The 20,877-nt window shown below is 45.2% G+C and overlaps 1 protein-coding gene across 1 annotated transcript in view; it reads right to left on the bottom strand.

Moving 5' to 3' along the window:
* SNX18 (sorting nexin 18) overlaps positions 1-18,060 on the bottom strand; it is a 32,596-nt gene extending 14,536 nt beyond the window's left edge. The window contains exon 1 of the mRNA XM_026510694.4: positions 16,267-18,060. Within this exon, the coding sequence (XP_026366479.1) occupies positions 16,267-17,887 (1,621 nt within the window). The 5' untranslated portion in view covers positions 17,888-18,060. The remainder of the gene's footprint in view (positions 1-16,266) is intronic.
* Positions 18,061-20,877: the final 2,817 nt, after the last annotated feature.

Below are 20,877 nucleotides of genomic sequence, written 5' to 3'. Positions count from 1 at the left end.
GCAACTGAAAATATGTTCTTCTATTTGAAGTACAGGAAAAAGTATGATCCAAAGTGAGGCAACATATTTCAACCATTCCCCATGACTGTGCTCCCTAACCAGCCACAGTCACTGGGCTGCACCCCAGGACCCCCGGCTGAGTCCGTGCATTTCAGTTGCTTCTCTGCCTCAGGAATCTATGGAGGGAGGCAGAAAGGAGGGATGACCTCCCAAAAAGGCTTACAGGTTAAGAATGAACTTTCCGTTGGGCACTCAATTTATTAAATTAGCTGGGCGAATTATTAGAATCTCTCCACAAAACAGCAAGATCACTGAGGAACTAATAACCTGAAGACTTTATTCCAAAAGGAGGAGCAGGGACCCTGAGGACTTTCCTCTCCTCACTGCAGCCCTGACAAGACACCCACTGGAGAAGTCAGTAGGGCTGATTCTGAGATGACAAGAGTACAGCCAGTTCCCAGAGTCTGCATGTGTGTTGCTGTTGTTTTCTTAAGAGTGAAAGGGCCTTCGAAGAAAGAGTTTCTGGTACAATTCTCTCAATCTTACCAGTAAGAGGCTAAGTGCCTCGTCCAAAGTACCACAGCTACTTCACGACAAAGAACCCCCCATACCCACCTGCCAGCCAGTCCTGCCACTCTCCATTTCACACTCCCTGCAGGGCCTCTGCTCCACTCTGTTGAAGAGGGTCCCTTCCTTTGCACAGTGGGAGCAGTGACACGAAAACTACACCAGGATTTTCACTTTGCTCTGGGACCTGTCGTAAACATGATCTCCTGGACGTCTTTGGCATTGTCAGCTGACTCTGCACATGTGCAGTTCCTTCCGACAGGTTCATTTTTATACTTACCGCCATCGCCCAGGCTCAAAGAAAGGCACTCTGCCCCCTGCCCCATCACTGCCCCCAAGCTCCACGGAACTCATGTCCTGAATTCAATCCCGCCCTTCTTCTACCATTTTCTTTGGATCTCTCCACTGGGAGCCATCTCCCACAGTTTTAAAGCATGCTCAGGCTGCAAAGAGCCAAGCATATGAAACCACTATGTCCTGGTTCATAATCCACATGTGCTCAATTTCTGAGCCATTACATTACGCATGTTTCCAAAGAATACAAAATAATTACAACTAAGGAATTGAATCATATGACAGGGTTCATTCCTGCGACAACTTTAAAGGACTCAAATTCGTTTTATAGATTAATTATGATCCGGGAAGTCAGCACCATTTTCAAAGGCACCCTATTATTTACATAGCATTAAATTATTTCCATCAGTAAAAACTGTTTAAGGAGCATTTCAGTGTCACTTTGGTTTCTGTAAAATGAGAGGACCAAGGGCCTGGTGTCGTGTAGGCAATTAGCACATATCAAGAGCCCGCTGCCAGCTCGGCTAGACGCACCAGCAAATGCAGTCAGTCACACTCAACCGTTTCATTTCCTTCTGATTTCCTGGCAAAACTGGACGGGCGAGGGGGGGGGGAACCTCTCAAACGCTGTACTGTTTCAGGCATTTTAAACAGGAGTCTTCAACTCAGTTGAAGAAGTTGGGTGGCCTCCTTTCAGCTTCCCTCTTTATGCCCCTCTCTTCTACCTCCTCCGGCCCCTCAGGGCTTGCTGGCTGCTTCAAAGGCTTCCACCTCCAGCCAGGGCCAGCAGTGTCAGCACCTGAACTTTGCCTTCCTTCCCTCAACCAAATCTCTTATGCTCAGTAGATTTCGTCCCTCCCAGACCAATTATACAAAAGGCCTAGTCACTAAGCAACAGGGATCCAAAGGCTACATTTTCTGTTTTTTTTTTTTTTTTTAAAAAGGAGGGGAAAAAAAAGCCAGCACTTTATTTAATTTTGAAATCATGAATGTGGCAAAAACATTAACTAGATTTTGTTTTCCCAGGGCCTTGTCCCAGAAAACCCGAAGCCATGGTGCGAGGGACAGAACAGGAGGAGGTGGGCTGAAAGGCAACAGAACTGAGTAGAAGTTGCCCAAGACTGGACTAGGCCTGTTTTTATTCATTCCCTCCTACACAGAAAACGTTGAAAGAAAATGCTAATTTGGTCAAAGTGACCAATCTGCTCTTATCCTCTCATCACTGGTCACCACACCCTCTGGCCCTGCTAACTCCCCATTAACCTCTGCCCCTCCCCTTTCCTTCCTCCCTTTCGGTCTCCACCCACACTGGTTGATTACTCTTTCCCCTCTCCGCTCCAATATTTACTTTTCTGTATTTTTTGAATAAAATATCCCAAAAAATGAAGGCCAACATCCCCTTCAGAGAGAGAGGCAGAACGGCTGTCCATCCAGGCAAAACAGTCATAAGTGAGTGAATCACACCTACTGTGTAAGCCTGTGCTCTGCATTTGACGTATCTCATTTCCTTCTCTTTAACCTCAAAAGAAAAACAATTACCGCTCCCATTTTCAGGGGCAGAAAGTGAAGTTTAGGGACGGTAAATCACTTTATTGAAGATGTCTGGATGCATGGGAACCGGGTCTGCCCAGCTTCCCAACTCAGGTAGGTAGTTCCCTTGTCCTTGGCCCAACTAAGGCTGCCCCATCCATCATGTCCAAGACCTTGGAGGAGCCCCAAAGCAACACACGAGGGCGGCACAAGGACAGGCCCTTCGGGAGCCTCATTTTGGGGATAAGCAACCCTAGAACCACCTCACTCCAGGCTCTCAAATCTCTTTTCCTGCATCAAGTCATACCCCGTGGTTTCCAGTTTGGACCACATTAATGAACCCTGGGGGGTGCTAATAGGAATACTGAACTCAAGTCAGGGAAAGAAATTTTTTGAAGGGACTATAGGTCCCTAAAGCCAAGAACTATCAAAATCCAAAGGTAAAATTAATGTAAAATTTACTTTCAATTCATAAATACAATAAATGGCAAAGAGAACTTTTGAGTAATTTTAAAAAGGAGGGAAGAGGGTCAGATACAAGGGTAATAAACTGCAAAAAAGAAAAAAAATATTGGTTGCTTGATGATGTAAAAATTAATCGTTTAAAGAATTGAGGCCTCTAAGCTTGGTTGGGTCCTGAAGATAGAGTAAGCAGGAGTCTGTTCTAAGTAAAAGCCTAGTTCTATCCTAATGAAGCAGCCCTTTCAGCTCCATTCAGCAATCACCAGATGTGTAAGGGCAAGAATGACAGTATAAATGAGAGCTACTCACTCAAGTGTATCACATCTTACGACATTTGATTACTTTTATTCACCATGCACACACATTCCCACACCTCACCTTGTTCCAAAAATGAAGAGGGAAACCGCATGATTCTACCTCTTGTGGCTTCTTTGGCAGAATAGGCTGTTCTTTGCAAAGAAATTTTATATAAAGATTCTTGTGTTTCAGCTTATACTGAATATTAAATATGTATTAAAGTTACTAGAGTGATAGAGTCAAGAGAACTCTGTAAACACAGTATGTTCTTACTTCAGAAGAGTCCGGATACAATGGTGAAAATGTTTACTTCCCCATGGCCATGCAAATATAAAGACTTTAAAATTTGAGAACAGGAAAAGAAAAGCATGTATTGTTTCTTTTCTTAAAGATTTTATACCCACAGAATCCTAAGCAAATGAGGTAGAAAGAACATCCTTGATAATCATGAAAATAAAATAAAATTTTTAAAAACAACCAATTTTGTAAAATAAACTCCACATAATGGTTTAGATCAGAGAACACAATTGATGCCTACAGTCTGCAGCTCATAATCCCTAATTTCCTAAGTCTTTTAAGTCTTTTGTTAGCTTACATACATGCAGGCACACTGATCTGTACCAATCCAGGAGCATTAGGGATGTTGGCGAGCTGCCAGCACTTTGGGTTTAGATGACCTCTGACATACGATAAAACATATCTGAACCAAAGAGAAGAGTGAACTTTGGAAACTGCCTTTAATAGTTTCTTTCTTCTCTAGGAAGATAAAGGGAGACCTGTGCTAAAACCTCTCACAGAAGCTGCTAAACAGACAAGCCGCTCTGTCGGGGCAGAAGGAGAGCAAGGTGGCAGCAGCTTGGTAGAGAAACCAGGGAGGCGGGAGCCACACGTCCGAAGCCAGGTCCTTGACTGTATAAGTGCTTCTGAGAGGGCCACCGCTAGCACTGTACTTAGACATGTAGTCTCAAAGAATAGATTTTGTGCTTTCAAGTATTTTTCCCAAACAACGTCTAGTTTTTAACTTTCGAACTGTAACTGTAAACCCCAATGTTAGAAACTGCCACTTAAACTATGGGGGGAGTAAGTGGTGAGCAGTACAGTATTTAGCACGGCCACCATGACTGTGTGAAAGGTGAAATGAAATAGGGTCACTTATGTCAGGGGGTTTTAAGGGTGGAGCTGGGAGGCCACGAACGAGATGGGCCTTCTGTACGTTCTCGTGTCCTCACTGTGTGGGACTAAGAACTTGTGAACTGGGCCAAGAGACCAGTGTCCCAAGGACTCAGCCCAAACCCCTGCCGCTTGCCACAGCGAGACTCTGCTGGGTGACAGTCTTAGAAACCAATTATATTCAGCCCAGCCTTTAGTTTTCTGCCACCAACACCAATCGAAATTCTTTGTATGCAACATATACATTCCCTTTTGATTTAAAAACCCTTGATTTTGTTCCCTGGGAGGCACTATTTGGTCTGCTGCCCAAATCTGTGTTCATGCAACTGTAATCCTGAGACCCTAAATAAATGCTTTTGTTTTAATTTCAGCTCGGCCTCTTTCTTTGGTTGACAAGCAGTACTTCACGGCACTTTACAATCACTAAGCTCTGGGGACAATTCCTAAATCAGCTGTTTCAAACTTAAGAACACCTCTGACCCTGGGGTTTTCCTGCTTCCTCATGCTGGCAGGGACCAGGTTTCCAGGGGTGATGAGTCTTTACTCTGGCTGCATCTGAGCTTCCTTGAACTAGACCATAAGTAACCATCTCAAGACAAAACAAAGCACTTATAAATACATCATTTTTAAAAAGACCTGAAACACATGTCATAAAACATAAAAACTTACAGAGGACCCCATGCTGACACCCATTTTTATTTAAAGATGTCTCACGCAGACAATAGGTAGCTTTTGTGATTTTCACAAATGTCAATATAACTAAATATAGTAAAGGCCCAGGAAATAGGACTTCTAAGACTCCCTTCATCCCCATTCCTTATCTTTCCTTGTAATCCTGCTCTTCTTCTTAACCTGCCTATTTCTCTTCCTGGCATCACTACTTTCTGTCACCAAATTTAAAACCTGGAAGGTAACTGTAGACTCCTCAGGAGAGCCGCTCCTCACCAAGTCTGGCCACTCTACTTGGCAGGTATCTCGAGTTCACCTGCTTACTTTCCAAAGCCACCCTCATGCCTAGACGACCTGGACTACTCCGGCAGCCCTCTCATCTCTGCACTCAGCCAACAGGAAGAAGCTTCCGGAAGCCCTGGCCCTGGAGCCAGGCTGTACATAGGTGAAGGACACCACCAAGAGCTCGCAGTTAAATTTCTGTGGCTCACCTCCTTTCTGAAAAATGGGGATAATGAGAGTATTTACCTTAAAATCTCCTATGCGGTTTAAATGGATATAAAGAATGTAAACACGAAGCAACATGCCTGGCACATGGTAAGTCCTCGAAACATATTATTTTTATCATGATTCAGAGGTCACTCTTCAGTTTCAGACCCTTAATGGCTGTTGCCTGTCCACAGAACAAAAAATTTTCTGGCAGGCATGCTACTGATTGCAGCATGAAGAACACAGGTTTTAAGTCAAGGCAAAAAATGAACGCAAATTCTGGCTCTTCTTATTAGCTGTGCAATCCTGAAATTCACCGAACCTCCTGGAGCCTCAGTTTTCAAAGGTATCACATGGGGACAATACCCCTTTGGGGAAGTTAATAGCGGTACTGGGTTGAACAGTATCCCCTCCCCCCCCATTCACATCCACCTACAGCCTGTGACTGTGACCTTAATAGGAAATAGTCTCTGCACATATAATTGGTTTAGGTGAGGTCATACTGGATTAGGGTAGGCCCTAAATCCAGAATGACCAGTGTCCTTACAAGAAGAGGAGACAAAGAGTCAGCACACAGGGAGAACATCAGATGAGGAAGATGGACGCAGAGACCGGAGTGGCGAGTCCACAGACCAAGAACAGCAAGGATGGCCGGCAACCCCCAGAGGCTGGAAGAGGCATGGAAGGATCTGCCAGGCGCTTTATATGGAGTGTGGCTGTGCCGACACCTTCATTTCGAACTTCTAGCCTCCAGAACGGCAGGAGAATAAATTTGTTTTTTTAAGCCACCAGCTTGTGGTAATTTGTTACAGCAGCTCCGGGAACCTAATACAATAATACTTCATGCTTCAAAGTATTTGGCATGCAAAATGATTACTCCATGTTACAGACAAGGAAACTGCAACAGGTTACGCAATGACGCTGGCGGGAACTCCACGCCCCCTGGTTGTAGAGGGCACGTCTTCATGCCCGCTCCTAAATGGGATCGGACACAGTGTATGTAACTGCCCACAACACTGCTACTCACACAGCACGGACTCCACAGAGTGGTAGCAAGGGCCATGAGTACTCATACTCCAGCTCCCAAACCTGCCTTTTCCTTAGGAGTCAGATAGTAAATATTTGAAGTTTTGCACATCAAGGCAAAATCGAGGCTTTTATACTCATTAAAAATGGAATAATTCAGAAATGTAAAAGCCACTCTTAGCTCAAGTGCTATAAACAGGCACATGGGTGGGTTTGGCCTGCAGACCCCTGCTCCATCACCCAGCATCTCTGTTGGTAGCTCCAGTCTCTAGTCTGCTGGTCATTTTATTCTCCTCCCTACCCTGTACCTCACTCCTGCAGGCAAATACCCCTTCTGTCTCCTCCTCCCCAACCCCACAGATACCGCCTCAGTTTAGGATTTCATCATGTCTTGCCTGAATCACTGCAAGAAGCTCCTATCTCTCTTCACCCTGAGCCATCCTTTACACCTGTCACTAGGACCTGTCCATCTCAAGTGCAGGCCTACACATGTCAACATCCTGTTTGATCTTCCACGATGCTCCCCTCCATCCCCTCCAGCAGCAGCTGTAAACCCAGTGGCACATTAAATCCCACGAGGAGCTCTTTCAAGAACACCAATGTACAGGCCACATGTCCCTAACATTCTGATTAGATTGAGGGTGGGGACCAAATTACAGCTGTAACCACTCAAGGGCTGAATCTGAGAGGCAGCCAGGATTTAATCCCTGATTTTTATACATGATTGATTCCCTCTGCCCAGAATGCCTTCCCCCATTCTGCCTGCTAGGCAAACTTCCAATTTTTTTTTTTTTTCCAAAAATCTTCTCAGAGTAAGACTGGGAGAAGCCACCCCTGAACTCTCTCCTCTCCCCAGAGTTGATTACCCCAACTCTGGCCTATTTCACACCACGGCACATGCCCATGACTACATGTGTCACACTGCATGGTGACAGCTACTCACTTGTCAGGTGGCCTTGTTGACCTGAATACTGGGCATGCAGTGTATCAGTTATAATATGCTCACCCTAAAGCATTTTCAAGATCAAGGATGCACTTTCTATTTTCCTCTGAAAAGTCAAAATATGACCATCTTTCAGAGGCAAAAAAAACAAATGCTACCCACCCAAGCCCCTACCACAGTTGACAATGACTCTTCATCCTCTGGACTCCCACGCATGCTTACCACTGGCACTAAGTTAAATCGATCTCAATCTCCCAATTCTCTGTACAGACATCCTACTTCCGTTACAGAACTGGACCTTCCATGACGGTAGGCACCTACTACTCAACACCTAAGCTCAGTGCTTTGTGTATCCAAGTCATTCAAAGAGGTGAAATGTATTCTCTCTAGATCTTGTGCTTGGAATTAAGCAAAAGGGACTCCAATAAAAGTATTATATGAAAGCTTACCGAAGACGAAAAGAGTGTGTAATGCAAGTTTAAACATCAAAAATCAATATAAAGTGAAATCATGAGGTACATAACATCAATTTTTCTGGCATATAAAATAAAGCATTTTTAAACTTCCTCTCTTCTCCCCAGTAAGTTTTGGAAAGTTACTTCATAGATATGTAAGTTTAAGACTTCTAAAGCATTTTCACATTAATTAACAACTTCACCTATAAAATATATCCAGATCCTATCTTTATTTCCTATACTCTTTTATAAACTCTGGTATCCACCACCATATGAACAGAAAAACACATTCTATAATAGAAGACATCTATTTCAAAATCAAGAAGTACTTATCGAATGCCTACTTTCTCATTCAACAAGCATTCTTTAAGCACTTACTATGCACATACAAAGTAGTGGTGTTACATAGTAGAGGAACATAAAAACATGACCCCCACACACTACCCAATAATCAAACAATGTATACTGTTTGGCACACCAGTGAGCATGCTACCAGCCGTGACTACTTGGAAAGGACTGGGCTCCAAGTAGAAAACTCCAAGGAGGGAACAAGATCTAGGGCTTGACTGACTGTGTATGTGTTGGGTGGGGAGATGTCAACAGAATGTAGGACCCCATCAAAATAAAAGGATGAAACTCAAGTCCTGATTCCCATTCCCACCTCTCTTCCACTCACGCCTTTCCTCATTTCAGTGGATGGAAACTCCATTCTTATTGTCGGTCAGGTCAAAAACTGCAGAGTCCCCCTTAATGATTCCTCTTCCTCTCACATGCCCCATCTGATCCTTTAGGAAAATCTGATGATTCTACCTTTAAAATATATCCAGACTGGGATGCCTCCTCACCATCTCCATCGTCCCCACTCTAGTCTGTACTCCACCGTCTCTCATCTGGATCATTGGGGTAGTTTTCTACCGGCTCTCTGCTCCTACCTTTGACACCTTACCTCCTCTCCACTCTATTGTCAACACAGCAACTGGAGTAAGTCTGTTAAAAGATCCAGGTGGATGTCATTCCTTGGCTTAAAATCCTGTCATGGCTCCCACCTCACTATAGCTTTTACTCTAAGTCCTGACAATGACCTACAAAGCCCTACTAGTTGGACCTTCCAAGACCTCATCTCCTACCCAGATCCTCTTAGCTCCAATCACCTGGCCTCCTACTGCCTGGCAGCACACACCCACCTCAGCACCTCTGCTCTAGCCATCTCCTCTGCCTGAAAGGCTCTCCTCCGCACACAGCTGTTTGGCTAACTCCCTCACCTTCTCCATGCTTCCACCTAAATCTCACCTTCTCAATGAGAGCTACGTTGATCACTTGCCCCGCTCCACTTTTATGTTTTCCCCTACCGCATATGTGATAATGTACTCACTGTGTTTTTCGTTGTGTCTCTGCCCTGCTAGAATGTAAGCTCCACAAGGGCGGTGATCTTTGTTTTGACCACTGATGCAACCCGAGCATCTTTAACAGTGCCCGATCTAAAACGGGCACTTACATATTTGTTGAATAAAGCAGATGTCTCTCTCAGACGATCCTCTGAATAAATCTAATGATCTTGGCTCCTGTCCCTAACTGCTGTCTCCCTACCTGCCAATAATACATAAAATTTCTTTATCAGTAAAGTCCAATTACAGTGAGAGATAAAATTCTAAAAAAAGGAGTAAAAATGACAAGTGAAGTAACACTCATTCACACTAAAGTTCAATTAAGCTACAAATACAAGATCAACAATACAAGATTGTTTCTACTTTTCAAGAGGGGATAGTGTTTAAAATTAAAAGTGAAGTACACTTTGTAGGAGGGAAAGCCCATCACAATTTCTCTCTCTGGTGGCTCTACTAATGATAGCCCTCCTTCGGGTCAGAGAGAATTTCTCCAGCTGTCCACCACACCTCAGCTTCCAAATACCTGGGAGCTCTCACCAGCAGGCAGGAGGCCCGGTGGTCATCACTTTTACACTCACAGCACCTGGTGGGGTAAGCCCAATGAGTGTTTGCTGATCTGAACCAAAAGTTCATGAATTTTCTTTCACATCAACTTGCCAGTTGCCAATATCAACTGATAAAGGATGTTCATGCTCCCAGGTGTACTTTCCTAAGTATTTTATTTTCAATGTATGGATGTTGCTCTTTTTTTTCTAAAAAGTCAATCAACAAATGATACCTAGGAGATCAAGAATCTTATATTTACAGATTAGGGAAATGAAGCTCAGAAATGTCAAAGTGATTTGTGCAAGGACACAAGTAATTTAGAGGATGGGAACAGTTAGCTGATAGGAGACAATTTACACAAAACCTTAATGTGAACAACAAACCAGTGACTCTAAATAACACTGGCATTTATTGGTTACCATTTTTCTGGTGGGCAGTACACACCAGCCATGTTAAAATACAGTATTTAACTGCTACACCAATGACTTATTGGCTTTTTATACTTTTGCCTGCAATTCTGGTGGCAGCTGGCTACCAGGATGGAAGGTAAGATTACTGGAATTGTCTTTTAAAGAAGAATGCTTCCTATTTTAAAAGTATCTTTCTACTTTTCAAAATTAAGCATTTAGTGAGTAACTACTGAGAACCATAACATTTAATCTTCAATGTGACCTTATGAAGAAGCGTTCCCACTTTACCAACGAGAAAACTGAGACTTACCGAGGTTAAAATAACTTGTCCAAAATTCCCCTCACAGCCATACAGTGGTCCCCAGATTCCATAGTGGCCCACAGTGAGGAGACTCTGAACATGAACCCTCTTTGTTTGTGGGGCCAACTAAGCTCCCTTGTCAGACTCAGGCCAGCCCCATCTCTCCTGAGTAGCCTTGGGGGGGCTCTCAGTAACCTGGCACATGGTTTCTCTGCCACCAAAGAACTCAGTGAGGATCAGAGTCCTGCCCCCGCCCCCATGCGTGAATCTAGCCTGTGCTAAGTGAAGGGTGACAGATGGGACAGGTCCTCCAAGGACAGTATCTCCAAACAAAGAGCTAAGCTTTACTGTGCCATTTTATTTGTGATAATCATTTAGTTTGTGGTATTATAAAGTTTCATAAATAGATGGCCAATTAAATCGAACTTCGTATTAAACTTTGATTTTAAAATACTTCGAGACAATAAAGCAATAAATTTTTATTCAGCCTGAAGAAAAAGAACATAATTTAAAGGAACGGTCATGTTTATAACAGGATTGACACCTTCTCACAGAACTTCTTCGTTGTTTGGGTTCCGCCTTCCTGTTTGGAAATCCTAAGATGACCATACAGGAACCTGTGGGATGACATTTCCCAATAAAGAGGGAAATCCAACTGAGCCAAAGAGTTATCTGAAGAACATGAGTGGGAGCTTAGGTACCTGCCTTTTGATTCTGCTGTGATCAGCCTAACAGGCTAGGATTCCCCAGTGTGATTTCAAGGAGTCATGGCTCAAAAAAGAAGTCTGAGAAACCAAGGACAGGCTTATATGAATAGTAACCCCACCTAACTTCATGACCAAGACTGACTGTGGCCGGTCACACTGACGTTTTAACCAAAGAACTCAGTCATCTCTTTCAAAAGCCCCAAAGGTAACCTCATTTTCATTAAGAAAATACAGATAGGGACAAAGGTTACAGCTAGAACTGAAGTCTCCTTAAAAAACAGCTGGAGGTGGAAGTAAGGGAGAGGAGAAATGGGTTCAATTAAGACGGAGCTAAAACAAAACAAAACAAAAAATGAATGACCTCAATTTCTAGCCCAGAAATTTCAAAATAAAGATGAGTTTGTAAACAGCCTGCTTATTAGACCCTTTCTCTGTATTCCTGGCACCGCCCTCTCAGGTCTATTTTTAGCCACAGGAGAATGGGGAGCAGACAGGGAAGGGCTGACTGTGGCCCAGCCTTACCTTGGGTGCGCTGCCAGGACTCTAGCTATCTTTAATTAATGTCTGAGGGACATAAGACGGACCCTACACGTGGTGAAAGGAAGCACAATGGTGAAACTCTACCCCGGAGAACTGACAGGCCCACGACTGGTGTACCATTCCTGAGGTCCCGGGGCTGGGTTTTGTTGAAAAGAAGGCTCCATCTGGAACGTTTACAGAGGGCAATGTGGAAACGCTGCATATTTAATTTAGGAGTACAGAAAATAGGACTGTTTGTTTACCTAGTTCTGCCACCCTGCTTCATACACTCACACTACATTTTATCAACAAATCACTTTTACATGACCTATACCTTTTCTCAGGAATAAAGAAACTTCCTTTTAAGTAACTCCCTCCTGCTATCTAGTCGACATTCCTAAATAAAGATGAAACCAACATTTCTCATCACCCCGCATCACAGTCTTTCCCTTTCATGATATTCCCCAGGAGATAAGCCTAAAGCTTTTAAACCACAACAACTCACTGTCATCCAGAGTAAGCCTTATTAAATATTAGAGATTAATCATATCTTTGGAAACAGAACCAAATAATCTAAGAAACTGATAGTGAAACTGATTCTATGTACTACCCCAAACTGGCCAACATCAGCATTCTAAAGGCATACTACAGGCAGAGATGATAAACGGGAGGAGATAAAATGCTACCATTTCAAAAAAAGAAAATCAGACCACAGGGTTACAAAGCTCGGCAGTGACAGACATGTGACTAGTCAGGAATCAATGAGCCGCCTGTGAACAAAGAATTTAAGGGACTCCTGTTAAGACAGAGCAAAGTATGAATAAAATTCAAACAGCTTCTGAATTCCCAACTACTATACTTCAGACTACAGCACATTGCCTTCTTCCTACACTCAACTCCATTAACCAAAATAGGTCTGTTTTCTAAGACTCCATGAGTTGATGAAAAAAAATTAGAATTCTAGAATTCTCTTTTAGCTAAAGAAGCCATATGGCTTTCTTCGCTTCTACAGAAAGTACTTACACTAAAACCATTATTAAGTTTAAGCAACGGTTTTAGTACTAAGTATAGTCAGAAAAATGCCAGTCGACCACATTTAAAGGTGCTTGAGCTTTCCACCCTCGCTCTGGAGCTGGTTCCTCACCAGTCTCAGACATCCATTCTGAAACCAGTTGTATTTTCTGAATGAACGATGAAGGCAGGGATGCAGAGCAGATGAGCATCCTCACACCGCAGAAATATTACTCACTAGTCGAGTGCCTGGGACGCTCTGTCGAGAGGGGTCTGGCAGGGCCTGCTTTTCCTCCCAGTTTTTATTACTTAAGCCCATGTGGAAAGGAGGGGATGCCATGAGATGACCAAGTGAAAAGTAAACTCTCTGGAGAGTATGTGCAGAGATTATCAACTGCTGGAGGAACCGGAAAGGACAGACAGTTCAGCTATGGCAGCACGGCACCGCCCAACAGAACCTTCAGCAGTGATGAAAGGGTCTGCTCCGTGTCCGTTGTCCAGTGTGCTAGCCACTTGCTACAAAGCACAGGAGATACAGCTAGTGTGATTAAGGAACTGAATTATATTATTTTAATTAACTTAAATCTAAGTAGTCAGATGTGGCTCAAGACCCAGCATCGAACAGCACACGTTTTAGGACACTGAAAAAGCTGACCACAGCAGTCTCCCGGATAAGAAAAAAGCTCAGAAGAGACTACCATTCCTGTCCTTTCCCCCAGGAATTAAGGGGAAAAAAAATTTAACTCCCCTTCTTAACTGTGTTAGTAATTAAAAAGCACTTTCTAATCATTTCTGTCTCATCTGAATGTGGACCTAACATATGATTAGAACACGTAAAACACAGAAGCACTGAAACTGCTTTTTCTCTTCCTGTAAACAATGAGAACTTAAGAGTTGAAGTAATTATTTTTAATTTTTAAATTTCTCCCTAAGTTGAAATACAAACTTTGAACTAAAAAACAAGACAGTTTGAGCGGCTTAAAGATTTTTTTTCATTTGCTGCTTCTTTTTGTTCTCCTCTCAAAAGTCACAGTAAAATCTTTCATGTGATTACACTTTGAGACCTTAGAGGAAAAAAACAACCTGTCAACAAAATCCCCAAGTGCTCAGACTAAAAAAGATTCATTCCAATAGCAACTGTGTAGTTAAGTCGGGGGGGGGGGGGGGGAGCTGCTCTTTACAGTCACAAGTTCTGAATATCCACAATATGTTCAAAAAGCTTTAGCATAACTTACAAAATTTGTCTCATCTGTATTCCTAAAAATCGCCAACACCAGCATCCTTGATAAAAACTGGTTGCAAGCAAATGCTTTTAGCCTTATGCTTGCACACTATAGCTTTAAATGGCAAGTACATTCTAAAGACATGTCATCTAGGGACACACACTGCCTGTACGTTATACACCAAGGACACAGCGGAAACAAAGTATACTTCATACTAACTGATTTTCTCTCTGAACTTCCTAAAGATGATATTTAGTGCCCTTGAGTCTGTTTAAACAACATAAAATGGTACTGGTTTTAATGAAGTTTTTCAAATCCCAAGAAACAGAATACAAGTTTAGTTCTAGGATTAAAAAAAAAAAAAAAAAAAAGCAAATTACACAGTTTAATAAACTAAAAAAACTGCTGTAAACTCAAAATCGACCTTAGAACAAACACCATACCTTTTCTAATAAACAGTTCCAACAGCAGGACACTTGACAAGGCCGTGTGTGGTCTGAGTGACAATGAAGTCAGTGAATGAACTGATGGCACTCTGCAGTAGCCAGTCACCTGCATCTGCCTGCTTGTCTGTACTTGTCTCCACCCTTTCCACTATTTACCAACAATTTGCATAAACTCACAAAATATGTAAAAAGGCAGATGGGTCCAGGCTGATGTAACACAATGGTATTTAAATATAAGGTCTTGCATTAAAGGCTCAGAGGCAGTCCCACCAGCACCAGAACCAGCCAAAAAGTCAAGGAGTCACAGCAATTTACACACAAAAAGGCATTAGGAATGTAGATGCAGGTTCAGTATGGTTGCTCAAACAGCTAATTCAATCTCAGACTGCATTTACAAAATGTAAACTGCCAAGAAAGTTACTATTTTCTACCAAAATCAGTCCTGCAGATGCTTCAGGATACTGCATTTTAGCAGAGCCAACAACACATTCAAGGATTTGGAAGGACCCCCTCCTTGGTGAGTAAGAAGACTAGTCAGTCACACACTTGGAAGGAGGAGAGCAGCAGAGGGGGAAAGGAAGGAAGCAAGACTGCAAAAAAGTGTAAAGAGCTAATGTGTGGATGAGGAATAGACTTACTCTGTGTGGTTACAGGGAACAGAAAGACAAACAGAGAGGCAAATTGTAGTTCAATGCAAGGAAGAGTATGTCAAAGATCAGGGTTGTTCATCAGTGGACTGGCCCACCTGGAAAGGCAGTGAGCATCTCCTTACTTAAGGCCAAACCTCGTGAACATCATAGGAAGTTAGATCGGGTAACTCCCTGCCCCCCACACCCGCCACACTGAGCAGGAGACATTCACAAGGCAAGACTGCCTCCCTAACTCCAATACCTCCCTGTTCTCTCACTCCAGGCTTTACTGCTCTAATTTATTTTCTAAGAAAAAAAAAATCTGCAAATTTTCGTGCTTTAACAAAAGTCAGGGGCACTAACAACTAATAATGAAACAAGCTGACAGTTGGGCAGTTCACTGGAATAAGAGGAGCACTGCCCTCAGCCATGATACTCAGACTCTGTGTGTTTTGTAGTTTCCCCATATCATTTTCCTAAATAATGCTCTTTAAATTCAGTCGGCTAATAAACTCCAAACTCAAAATGACTGAGCTTAAAGAAATTAATTTTCTTAAAACGTCCTGAAATTAGAGTGAGCCGTTCACCTCATTCTACAAAGGTTGTAAGCAAGGAGACTATGCAGGACATTCTTAAACTGCCCTGGCTAAAACCTCAGAAAATGGATTCTAATTCCTCTACCAAACCAGGGATTGAGAGACGTGGAAAGTAGAAGTGGGACTTACCTTTACTTGCAGATATCCGACCTTTATTTGCAGATATCCGTCCTTCCCCAGTATTTCCGTGCTTCCTGAAACCCATCACTAAGTGACCCAGCAGTGTTCAAATGGATGCCTAACAGGGTTTGGGTCCTCTTCTAATTCTACCCTAGGCACAAGATTACAGATCCCAGAAGCTCATTACCCAACTATTCAAACTCTAAAATGATAGCACTGTCCTAAGAAGTACTCTCAGAACTTTCTCTGAAGAGTACCCATTCCCTGTCTGAAAATACTTGAAGGAGGCAGCTACCTGCCCACAATCCTTCGTACACTCAGAAAAACAGGCCAGCTGTCCACATTGCCTGCTTGATTCCCATCCTGTAGGACACTAGTCTGAAACAGATTACCTTATCTCTGTCCAAATGACCCCTTTCATCAGCCTCAACAACACATTCCAGACCATCTGCTCTAACGGCCAGGCTTTACCTTTCTGAACGTGAATGATGTCGGGGAAGTTGGCCAGGTGCCCCTGATACAGCGCTAACAGGTCCATGACGGGGTCCAGGTCCTGCCTGGGCTGCTCAGCAAAGAGCTCGCCGATGGCGTCGTAGGCATCTCCGGTGAAGGCGATGGCCTGGTTCAGGCCGGCCGAGAAGGCCTGCTGGTCCAGCTCAAAGGCCTGGCTGAGGCCGCGGAAGGACTGGCCCACCTTCTGATACTCCTTCTTGAAGCCTGTCACCTGCTTGCGCGCGAACTCGTTGGCCGTGTGGTTGAGCTGCAGCGCGCTGTCATCCATCTTCTTGGTGAAGCACTTGAAGCCGTCGATCTTGCTCTCCACCTCCTGCAGGTCGAGGGCGGCGGCGGGGGGTGTGCTCAGGGTCAGGAAGAAGTTGGCGCCCACCATCTCATCTTTCTCGGCCTTCCTCTTGCCTTGCTTCCAGGCCTTCTCGTCCGTGCTGCTAGGGCAGGTCAAGAAGTGCTGAAAGACGTCGCACTGCGCCAGCACCGGGTGGCTGGCCATGTGGTTCATCCACCAGATCAGGCCCTTCCTGCGTTTAGAGATGAAGTCCTCCTCGAAGCGGCCGGTGGCCTGCTTCTCGGGCAGGTGGGGCACCGAGATGACGGGGAACTTCTCCGCCAGGCGCGCGTACAGCCAGTCGAAATGCTTGTAGCGCCGGTGCACCGGCACCTGCGTGTGCGTCGGCACCAGCTTGTACGAGATATAGCTCTTCATGCCCTTGAACTTGGTCTGTTTGGTGGGATCATCGATGGTGCACTGGAAGGGGTAAGGGTTCTCCTGCCATTCGGGGCCGTAGGGCCCCAGCACCACGCACAGCTTGTCCCCATCCTTCACGAAGCCAGATGCTTCGCCCAGCACGAAGGCCTCACCGCCCGACTTGACGAAGGTGGAAAAGCGGTTGAGGTTGCGGCTTACTGTAGCGGAGCTCTTGGCCCCGGACGGGTGGTGCTGCGGGGGCGCCGACCCGCCGCGGGAACCCAGCGACAAGTCCGAGCGCGTGGACAGACGGTAGCGGCCCGCCGCACCGCCCGCGGACGACGAGCCGTCGAGGTCCGGGTAGGCGCTGCTGCCTAGCGCGCCAGGTTCGTCGGCCACCGTGGAGCTGTCGTCCCACTCGTCGTCCCAGTCATCGTCGCTGCCCTGGCTGGCCTGGTAGCCGCCGCCGTAGAGCTGCTGAGGCGACGGCTGCAGGGCGCCCCCGCCGTAGGGGAAGCCCGCGGCCGGCGGCTGGAAGGTGCTCGGCGGCGGCGCCTGCTGCGGTTGCAGCAGCGGCTGGAAGGCGTCGGGCGGCGGCTTGAAGGAGGCGGGCGGCGCGGCGGGCAGGGGCTCGAAGCCGCCAGGCGGGACGTTGGCGTAGCGAGCCGGGGCTCCCGGGCCGCCGTCGCCCGCCGGGCCGGGCTCCGGGGCGCGGATCACCTGCACGTACGAGGCCGGGAAAAGGCCACGGTCGCCGCGGCTGTTGACCCCCTCGAGCCAGCCCTCGATGTCCTGTTCGCTGCACAGACTCAGCACCTCGTGCTCCCGCAGCGAGATCTCGCCCGGGTTCTCCGACCTAAAGTCGTACAGCGCCCGGGCGCGCAGCGCCATGGTCCCGGCGCCCCGGCGGGCGGCCCCGGACTCCCTACACCGCGAGCCCGAGGCCCGCCGTGTCGCCCGCGCCCCTGCGCGCGGAACGGAGCCCAAAAGACAGCGCGCAGACCCGCGTCCCGGCCCGCCGGTCGCGCCCTCCGCGCCGCTCGGCTCGCAGCGCCGACTGCCGCGCTGGGCCGCCGCCGCCGCCGGCCGGGGGCGGGGCCCGCGGCCTCCCACGTCCCCAGCTGCACTAATCCACGGCCGAGAGCCGCGCGCCAGGCGAGAGCAAGCGATGGCCGAGCCACCGCACCCGCCGGCGGGACCCACTCGGCGGCCGCCACTGCCCCCTCCAGGCCGGCGCCGCGCCGTGAAGCGCCGGGTGAAGGTTTTCACTCAGAAAGAAGTGAATTGTGTGAGAGAATTGTTCAGGCTTTTAAGTTAGAAAACGCAACCTAGAAAGTAGATTAATATTCGCATGCCTGACAAACGTCCCTACTCTGAGGGCTCAGTGAATGCTTCTAGAATACCTTAACCACACATCTAATAAAGGATTTTCAGTGAATATTAGCGACAGCACCAAGAAGAAAAACAACATGCCTGTGCCGGGCGCTGTCCGCTCCCTTTCATCTTCCACCCGCTGGAACCTTCTGGCAAGAAGGGGAGGAGGATGACTCGAACAAAGTAAGGAAGGTGTTATGTTTGACCAATTAAGAGGCTATGGGTGGTAGAGAGGGTGAGAAGAGAGGCGTCGGTGTAGGAGAGTTTACAGTAAAATAAGTGGGCACGGAGAGCAGCTGTCATTTTGCGTGTGTCCCTTCTCCTCGCTGAGACACAGGTGGTGCTGTGGACGAGAGAGAGCTTACACTTCCGAGTCAGGCTGCTGGGTTCAAATCTGCTGTCTGACAGCACCTAGCTTATGACCTTGAGCAAGTCACTTATTGTACCTCTCTCCTAGGGTTGTGGGGATTCGATAATCATGTAGTCCCTACGTTACAGATGAGGACAGTGAAACAGAGAGATTAATATATGGCAAATACTCCACCTGGGAAGTATAGTTCAGGTGTTTGCTGCCACTGTTGCTAATGTTACTGTTATTTGGGAAAGCAAAAACCCTGTCCTCCTTCATAGAGAGAATAGGGATCCTAAAATCACAGTCCCAGGGCGTGTGCATCAGGAAAGACCCCCGTGTTCACACCCCGACTCCTAATCTGAGATCAGTGACCATCTTTCTCCATTCATTTTTGTCTCACTCAATTTTTATTATGTTTAAGATAAGTAGATAAAAAGTCACTTCCTGAAATATTAATCAACTCCAATCTCCAAAGTTGCCTTGTTTCACATCTTCTTTTCTTTCAGTGTGTAATTTGCCCCAAGCTTTTCCTTCTCATAATTATTAAGTCTAGCCTAATTATTCCTTTGAAGACACCTCTAATTGGGATTCACAATTCATATGTCATTAATTTCAGCCTGTCCTCTGACCCTTCTCAAGCAAATCTGGGAAACAGGCCAGAAGAGTTTATAATTATTGTTAAGGAAGGGCTGTGATATTCTAAGCATCTTGCACAAAACCACCAACCTAATATGCCAGAATTACTCCCACAGTGTTTATCCCCAATGCAAAAACCTTAATTCAATTCTGTAAGCAAATTCTGAATAACAACATTTTTAGCTGAAAACTCTGGGTTAGGATCCTTCTTACAGTAAGCAGCAGAGGTCACTGAATTTCAATGTCAACAATGTATGTGGTTGAAAACATGAAGTCTACATTTATGAAACATCTAGAATACAATTGATTTTACATATTAACTATGAGAAGCTAACCTAGAATATTTAGGATAAATACGTTGAATTTCACCCTTACTATTCATCTGGTAGTTACTTTTTTAGGTTAAAGAGTTAACTAAAGTAACATGAAACTTACAGTGCTTCAGGTTTTGAAACAGAGAGACTAAAAATCTATTTCAGGTATGGAAATTCCAGGAATTTGAGGTGATGGCTTTTACAGACAGGTTGGGCTGCTCCTTAGAAACAGTGGTTGAGGAACTACTAGAGGTCAGAGGTTGTTTGTAGTACCAATGCACGCGCAAGTGTTCGGTTTGTAGGAGTCCGGTGGGAGGCCCGGCATCAGGATTGGTAAAGGACAGGGACAGGCTATCCATGGTGCCTGGATTTATAGTACCTGGGTGGCTGGATATGCCCCATAGCGTCTTGGATATTTTTTAAAATGTGCTCAAGTATTAGAAATTTATAACTGTTCACGCAGGGATGTAAATGGAGTAACACATTTTTAAAAGATTTCTCTAGAAAACAACATATTATTCATAATTTGCACAATCGTCTTTATAACCATCAACTATTTCTATTTCATTATGTTTTTGTAAAAACACATCATTAGGGGAAACTAAATGGCTCTAAACACCCATATTTTCACACTTCTTCCTTTGGCCCGGGAGGCCTTATGTGGCCTGGCCCCTGCCTCTCTTTCCATTCCTTTCTTCCACTAAAGTGAAACCACAGTGGTTTCTTTGCTATTTCTGGAACATGCCAAGCACATTAGTGCCTCAGATTTTTTTATTAATAGACTTTATTTTTTAGAGCAATTTTAGTTTCATAGCAAAATTGAGCAGAAGGTACAAGAGATTTTCCATATACCCACTCTTCATGCATGTGCATAGCCCCCTCCCCACTTTTAACATCTCCAGTCAGAGTGGTGCATTTGTTGCCATTGATAAACCCACACTGGCACATAATTACGGCTCAAAGTCCATAGTTGACATGAAGATTCACTCTTTATGTTGTACCTTCTATGGGTTTGGACAAATGTATAATGACATGTATCTGCGTCTATCATTGTAGTATCCAACAGACTAGTTTCACTGCCCTAAAAACCTCTGTGCTCTGCCTATTCATCCCTTCTTTCCTTCCTAACCCTTGGTAAACGCTGATCTTTTCTACTGTCTCCATAGTTTTGCCTCTTCCAGAGTGTCGTGTAGTTGGAATCATGC

Source organism: Ursus arctos, unplaced genomic scaffold (assembly GCF_023065955.2).
Source record: "Ursus arctos isolate Adak ecotype North America unplaced genomic scaffold, UrsArc2.0 scaffold_15, whole genome shotgun sequence".
NCBI lineage: Eukaryota > Metazoa > Chordata > Mammalia > Carnivora > Ursidae > Ursus > Ursus arctos.
This window is presented reverse-complemented; position numbering and strand designations above follow the sequence as displayed.